Genomic DNA, 6,996 nt, shown 5'->3' with positions numbered 1-6,996 from the left:
GCCCCGGGGAACGCTACCTGCACTTTCCTGCCCATCTCTGTTCTTCCTGCCGCACCTCTCCGTGCTCCCTGGTGCCAGGCGTTCCGTTGTCTTCTGTAACTGGGACAGAGCAGAGCAGGCCAGAGTCAGGGCCAGGGCGGCAAGGGCTGAACCGTGAGCCTGCTGTCCGCGGCTTCCTCATGCCGGAGCGCACTGCCCTGTCCTGTGCCTCGCCTGGCAGACCATGACCAGCACCTGGACAGGAGCTGGGCCGGCTGCATCCCACAGCTGGGGGCTGGCAGTGGGTGCAGGGTCTGTGGCTCAGGCATGGCCCTGTCACTGCTCTGGTGTCTCCTTTTTGGGGACATGATGGCACTGTGGGGAGTCCTGGCGTCCCCCCCTGGGCAGCAGGGCAAAGGACTTGAGACTCAAGACCTTCCCAGCAGCAGCTCGTGGGATGGCCCTGCAGAGAGGCAGAAGCTGACCCCTCCATGTGCCCTGCCTGACCCCTCGCGTGGCCTGCCTGAGCCCTCGCGTGGCCTTCACCTCCTGCATGGCGTCGTCCAGCTGTTTCAGCTCCTCGTAGTGGTCTCTGGATTCCCAGAGGGGCTGTAGCATGATCTCCTTCACCACGGGGAACAGCTGTGGAGAGAGACGGCCCTGTGTCTGTCCACCGCTCTTGGGCAATGGTACATGCCCAGGAAGAGAGCTGTCAGGCCTGCAGTTTCCCAGATCCCACAGGAGCCACTTCCCCCAGGTGGCCCTCCTGGCCCTCCTGGGTGGGGGCCTTCAGGGAGATCTAGGTGACAGTGGTGGGAAGCCTGTGGTCAGCCCAGTACCTGGGACTGTTACCAGGCTCCAGCGCCATCCCCTTCTGCTGCTCCTTGGGGGACCCCCCAAGCCCTCTCCCTTCCCCTGCCCCCAGGAGTCACAGGTGGGGAACGGGCCGGAAAGTTTCTGTGCTGACACACACAGGTGACGGCTGCCAAAAGCCCCCTGGCTGGTGGTCCTGGAATAGGAAGGGCAGCCCTGAGAGACACCCCGGCCCAGAGGGTTGGCAGAACAGGGGGTGGGTGATAGGGGTGGGGAAGATGACTCTGTTTTGGACATGGGGGACTCGAGGTGGAGGCCTTGGGGAGTGGCCATAGGCACCAATTCTGGTTGCTTCCTTAGGGGTGAGGCCTGGGGGTCAGGAGAGCCAGGCGCCAGAACTGCAGGCTGGGTTTTGGGCCAGTGGTGACGGGCAGCAGGTGGGACCCCACAGTGCAGGGGAGGCCGGCACCCAGAGAGCCGGAAGGCGGCTGGGCCCAGCAGGGTGCAGTGGCTCCCCAGCAGCCGTCTCCATGACAGCAAGACGGTGAGGCGCCTGTGCTCTGTGGCCACGTGCACGTGTGTGCGCTGATGTGCGTGCATGAATGTGTGAATGCCCATTTGCAGGTGTGTGTGTGTGCTCATGTGCACAGACGTGTGCATTTCTCACTGGTGCACCATCAGTCTGTGGTGACGGCCACTCACCTTGGTCACTGTTTCGAACATCGGGATCAGGACAAACTCGATGAACCCAATTTGGGCTGTAGCTTTGGTCACTTTGTCTCGGTCCATGAACGGGGCCACAGGGAGGCCTTCTGACTTCTCACGGTCGCTCTGTGGGAGTGTGGTAGACAGAGGCGCTGTGGGACCTGGGACCCCTGAGCGTCACTGTCCACATAGGAAGCAGCTGCGGGGCCAACACTGCGTGCGGGGAGGGGGAGGCGCCTCAGCAGGTGTGCGGAGCCGTGGCCGGGCAGTGGAGCCCTGGCCCCAGGCCGCCCTCGCCAGGGCATCGCAGGGCTGTGCAGCCATCTGTCCCCAGCACCCTGTGCTGTCCTCATGAGGTGACCCGCCCAGGCTCCCCTTCCCTGGGCTCCCCCTGCCTCTCTGGCTCTCGCTTCTCAAACTTTCTGCAGTTCACTTGAGGAGCTGCCCCTAAAGGCAGCTCCATGGTGGTGACATGTGGGCCTCAGCCCCTCGGCTCCTCAGGCCCCTCGAGTCTGAGCCCCTGGTTCGGCTGCTGCTGGGAAGGCGTTCTGCAGGCTGGGGGTGGGGGCTGGGCACACCAGCACACCCCGACCCCATGTCGCAGGCCGCTAAGAGCCGTCGGCCTCGTGAGTCTCTTACCTGCATAAAATACTCTTCTAACAAACAGTCCACCCAGGGCTCCGCCACCTCCATGGGCCGCACCTCGTTAGAGATGTCGCAGCACTTGATCAAGATCATCTTCAGCTGAAAGAGAATCAGAGTGTAGACCACTGCTGCGGCATGGGAAGGTGACCTCCCAGGTGGGAACTGGCCCCGAGGCCAGGTGAGGGGAAACAGCTGTGCCACCTGGAGGGACATGCTCCCCCCACCAGGAGACTGGGAGCGCCAGCCCCCCCACGGCATCCGACACTGACACTTGTGATACCAACTGTAAACTGCAAGTTCAAACATCATTTCCTGGTTGTCAAGGCAGGAGAAAGAGAGGAGGCCCTGCCAGGAGGCTAAGAGAGGAGGCCCTGCCAGGAGGCTAAGAGAGGAGGCCCTGCCAGGAGGCTACGATGGACAGGGTGCCAAGAAGAGACCCGAGGCTGGGAATGTGAGAACGAGGAGGTGTCTTTCAAGAAAGGGCGAGGAAGGAAACCCCCATTTAAAGCACCGAGGGCGGGGTGCCTCGGAACTCTGGGAACCCAGCCCAGGCCCTGCTGGCCCATGGGGAAACATGTCCTAGCCACGCAGGAGGGCCCTTTGGGGGGGCAGCCCTGCCACAGCTGGCCTTGTAAGTCGTGACCCTGGGTGCCAGCGGTATGGGGCCCTCACCCCAAGGCCAGGCTATGGGTTTAGTGTCTGGGTCTCCTGCCTGTGCTGGCTGCTGTGATCCCGGGCGGCAGTCCCCGGGGGGCAGAGCAAGACCACGCACCAGGGTCATGTGCTCCTCGTTGCTGTAGTCAAAGTTCTCCATTTTTTCTTTGAAAGAATCCATAATCTCTGCGTGCCGTGCCATGTCAGTGGCCAAGATCAGCGTGATCATCCCCTGAGTCGCGAGAGAAGAAAGTGTTAGCAGGGGCACCATCTGGACGGTCACTGAGCCCCCGGCGTGGTTCCCTGTGGTCTAAGAACCACTGTCCTCACTCTGCAGACACGGAGCCGGCAATGTGACGAGCAGAGGGACTCGCCCAGGCCACAGCTGGTGGGAGGCCTGGGGACCCGCTCAGGTTGGCATGGCTTCTGCCGTGAGGCCTGGTCCATGCACCACCGGGCAGGCCGAGGGACACTGACTGACTCAGGCTCACAGGTGGACTTGTGAAATCTAGCAATTTCCACCAAGGACCTTTCCCCCACGTTTGGCCGTCTAGATAGGTCTGTTCCTTCCAGACCTTGTTGAAGTCGAGAACTGATTTTCTAAGGGTATTTTTTCTATCATCTCATCTATGTGTACACATTATTTGGAAATTATAAAAATATATTTAATAACCTTTTAACCAATTTGTAAATGAGGAGGCAGTGAGTTTTTTTTAACATACATGTTTTCATTATTGCTGTGGTTTGAACGTGGTTGGCCCCTCCAAACCTCATGTTGAAATGGGGTCCCCAGGGTAACTGTGTGAGAGGTGCTGGGGCCTTTGAGGAGTCTGGGTCCCAGGACTCCACCCTCTGGGGACTGCGATAACTGTCCAAGGAGTGAATGAGTTCTCACGCTCACTTGCCCTTTAAACTCCTGTCATGTCCTGGTGAAGCACTCAGCCGAGCAGCCCCCACCAGAAGCTGAGCAGAGGCAAGAGCCACGCTCTCGGACTTTCAGCCTCCAGAACTGTAAGCAGAAAGAAACTTCTTCCCTGGATAAATCACCTAACCTATGGTATTTTGTTACAGCAACAGAAAATGTACAAAATGACTACTTTGCTAACCAAATATTGGATCAGGAAAAGTCACACAAGTCAAAATCACTATCATGCATCCATCCTTCCATCCCTCCCACAGACATTTACAGAGCCTCTCTGCCAGGTGGGGTGTTCTACTTTTCCAGGAAAATAAAACCACCAGCATCAAATACAATCAATATAGGCAACATCAAATATACATTTGGGAGGGGGCATCACCTGCATTTTGAATTATGTAATATCGATGTAAAAATCTGTTATTCTAAAGGATTTGTCCAGTTATCCTCAGAATCTTCAATGATAAGTTTTTTTTTTTTTTTTTTAAATTGGAGCAACTGGATTTTACTCCTAGAGAAAGTCTTCACCCCAGTAAGGTTTTGAAGCAGGACGGTCCTTGTAGGTCCCTGGGTGGCCGCCAGGGGGAAGAGCCTGTGTGGGGTCAGGGGAGCCCTCTCTGCGTGCTGCCTAGCAGGCCCCCCGGCCAAACACCAGGCCCTCTTACTGGAGGAGCCCTGCTGGGCAGGCCCAGGCAGCAGCCGCCATACGGTGGGCGTCCCCTCACAGCTAGCCCCTTCAGGGGGAGGCCGGCCAGAGCCCGCCATCACCACCATGGCACGAGCTTGCAGCTGGTCCACGAACTCGGAGGAGAGGGCAGACAGCCTACGGGAATGTGGGGCCAGGGGTCGTGGTGCAGCAGGGACCTGACCAAGCCCAGGGCCGGCTCTGCACTTCGGCTGTGGACAGAGGGGCCTGGTGGCGCGCAGGCCACGGCTCTCTATTGGAGTGAGGGGCCCGTGCTTCCCCCGCTGTGCTGGCTGCGGGGTAAGGGGCCTGAGACAGAGGGCAAGTCCCGTGGGATGGAGGGCAGCAGCTGCTCTCCGAGCCTGTGTCCTGGCCTGCCTGCAGAGCCCCCACACGGGGCAGCACACGACTGGAGGCCGGAGTCCAGAGAGCTGTCGACAGGGTCTCCCAGGCTCTGCAAGGGTTCCTCCTGCCTGTCCAGCTGCTGGTGGGCCTAGGCCTTCCCTGGCTGGTGTCCACATCACTCTGGTCTCTGCCTCCTGTGTGTGCCCTGTCCTCCTCTGTCCCTGAGGAGGACACTTGTTGGTTCAGGGCCCAGCTGGGCCTCCACCCTGGCATCTGGAAACGAACTTAAGTACTTCTGCAAAGACCTTTTTCCAGATAAAGTCATGGGCACACGTTCTGGGCCGGCTGTCATCGGGCCCACCCGGCCCTCCCTGGTTCACTTTGGGATCGTCCCTCCCCTGCAGTGTCAGCAGGTGGAGCTCCATGGGGACCTGTGGAAGGAGGCCATCTCTCTGGGTGCCCGGGCAGGGGCTGCTGGGTGAGATGGTCTTCTTGTGCCGGTGGCAGTGGGGCTGACCATGCCATGGTCAGATGACCCAGCTGGAGCTATGGGCGCAGGGGTCAGCTCAGCAGGTTGGAGCAGATGTGCCTGTCCATGGAGTGCACCCCCTTGGGCAAGGGATCCAAGCTGTCTAAGCCTCAGTGTCCTGAACTACAAGATGGACACAGGGCTCATCTCAAAGAGCTGGTGGGGGTTGAATTGAGTGGCTGTGATATGCAGGCCAGTGGACATCAGGTGCCCACGGCATGGGTCCCCTCTCCATTCGGGGTCCTGGAGAAGGCAGGGAAGGAGGGCAGGTTCCCAGAGTCCCAGGTGGCTTTGCTGTGACCAGGACTCTCTGGGGCCTCCAGCCATGGACAGTAGGGTTCTGCTGTCCCCACAGCCTCCCTGCACGCAGAGGACCCTGGCCCACGCACCTGTCTGATCTGCTTGAACCCGTCTGCAGGCACGTTGGAGAAAATGTTGCACTCGGGCTGGGCCAGGATCTGGAAGGCCACGGCACAGTGGTGGTTCTCCAGGGGCGAGATGTCATTGTAGCGGACGGCCAGCTCTGTGCGAGCATTGATCTGGTACCTGGGGTGCGAGGGCAGAGCAGAGGAGCTCAGGTGCAAGTGGCCTGCGGGAGGCGACACGGCCTGGAGGGGGTGCCGTCTGCCTTGCCAGGAGCCCACCCTGTCAGCGCCCCTGGCTCCCAGCTGCTCCCGTAACTGGGTAACCCACGTTTTAAAAACCCCACCGGCCAGGTCCCACCCACGAGCTTGGGCTTCTCCCTGGCAGAGAGCCTCAAGCATTGTGGCAAAAACAGTCAGTCAGCCTGTGCGAAGGCAGGTGTGGGAGAGGGACCAGCTGCGTTCTGGGTCAGATGCGGAGGGTTGGCCCTCCCCGCTGGCCTGTGCCAGCACGAAGGGAACCGGTGGCTGCCTGGAGACCAGCCTCCTTTGAGGAGCAAGATGGCCACACCCTGGAATCCACACCCTGGAGTCCACACCCTGGAGTCCTGGTGGACGACGGCATGGCTCTCAGGACACTTAGTGTCATTGCACAGACACACAGGTTCATGAGGAACGACCCACATGTCACCGTGAACGCAGGCCCCTGCCACATGCTGGGCCCTGCTGGCTGTGTGGGTAGCACTCTGCCCCGCAGCAGGAGGGACTCAGGGCTCTGCCCATCCTCCTGGCCCCACAGCCCCACCCTGGGCCACCTCTGCCCCTCTTCCCAGCCCTTCTCGGGCTCCCTTCTGCCCTTGCCCTTGGCCTGCTCCTGTGCTCCTGAAGGGGGAGGCGAGGGGCCTGCGTGCAGGGCTCTGGGAGTGGCCACCCTCCTCTGCTGGTGACTCTGAAGGCTCCCCTCAGGGGAGGCCCAGGGCCCTGGACAAGGTGGGGAGGCTGGGGGGCCTTCCTCCACATCCCCGGCTAGGAACCGTCTGGGGGTCAGGCTGGAGGGTTCCCTGATAGCCAGGGGCATGTTTAAGAGAAAAGGAGAAAGAAACCTGTACACACGTGTTGTTGTACCCTGGGTGATCCAGGTCGTGGCAGACGGCCGCTGTCATCAGGACCATGATATCCACTTGGGGAAACTTTTCCTGGATGAGGGACAGCGTTTAGTTTCTGCCCTTTTCACAGGGAGCAGGACTGGCCGAGGAGGGGTGGGGTGGTGGGAGACAGTGACAGGCAGGACACGCTGCCCTCCAGCCAACATGAGCCCCTAGGCCGGGGGAGGGAGGACCCAGACCCTGGCTGGGGTGGGGGG

The 6,996-nt window shown here is 60.4% G+C and overlaps 1 protein-coding gene across 7 annotated transcripts in view; it reads right to left on the bottom strand.

Moving 5' to 3' along the window:
- Pde9a (phosphodiesterase 9A) overlaps positions 1-6,996 on the bottom strand; it is a 56,551-nt gene that overhangs the window by 1,645 nt on the left and 47,910 nt on the right. For 5 of the 7 annotated variants that reach the window (XM_015478806.2, XM_048803730.1, XM_048803729.1 and 2 more), the window contains 7 exons: positions 6,747-6,829; positions 5,661-5,817; positions 2,915-3,028; positions 2,137-2,241; positions 1,495-1,623; positions 526-621; positions 18-99 (listed from right to left, as the gene is read on the bottom strand). In XM_015478806.2, coding sequence (XP_015334292.1) covers positions 18-99; positions 526-621; positions 1,495-1,623; positions 2,137-2,241; positions 2,915-3,028; positions 5,661-5,817; positions 6,747-6,829 — 766 coding nt within the window. The remainder of the gene's footprint in view (positions 1-17; positions 100-525; positions 622-1,494; positions 1,624-2,136; positions 2,242-2,914; positions 3,029-5,660; positions 5,818-6,746; positions 6,830-6,996) is intronic. The other 2 variants (XM_015478807.2, XM_048803726.1) reach the window with 1 other exon arrangement.

The sequence above is a fragment of the Marmota marmota genome, unplaced genomic scaffold (genome assembly GCF_001458135.2).
Source record: "Marmota marmota marmota unplaced genomic scaffold, marMar, whole genome shotgun sequence".
Taxonomy (NCBI): domain Eukaryota; kingdom Metazoa; phylum Chordata; class Mammalia; order Rodentia; family Sciuridae; genus Marmota; species Marmota marmota.
The sequence above is the reverse complement of the archived record's forward strand: the minus strand, read 5'-3'. Positions and strand labels throughout refer to the sequence as shown.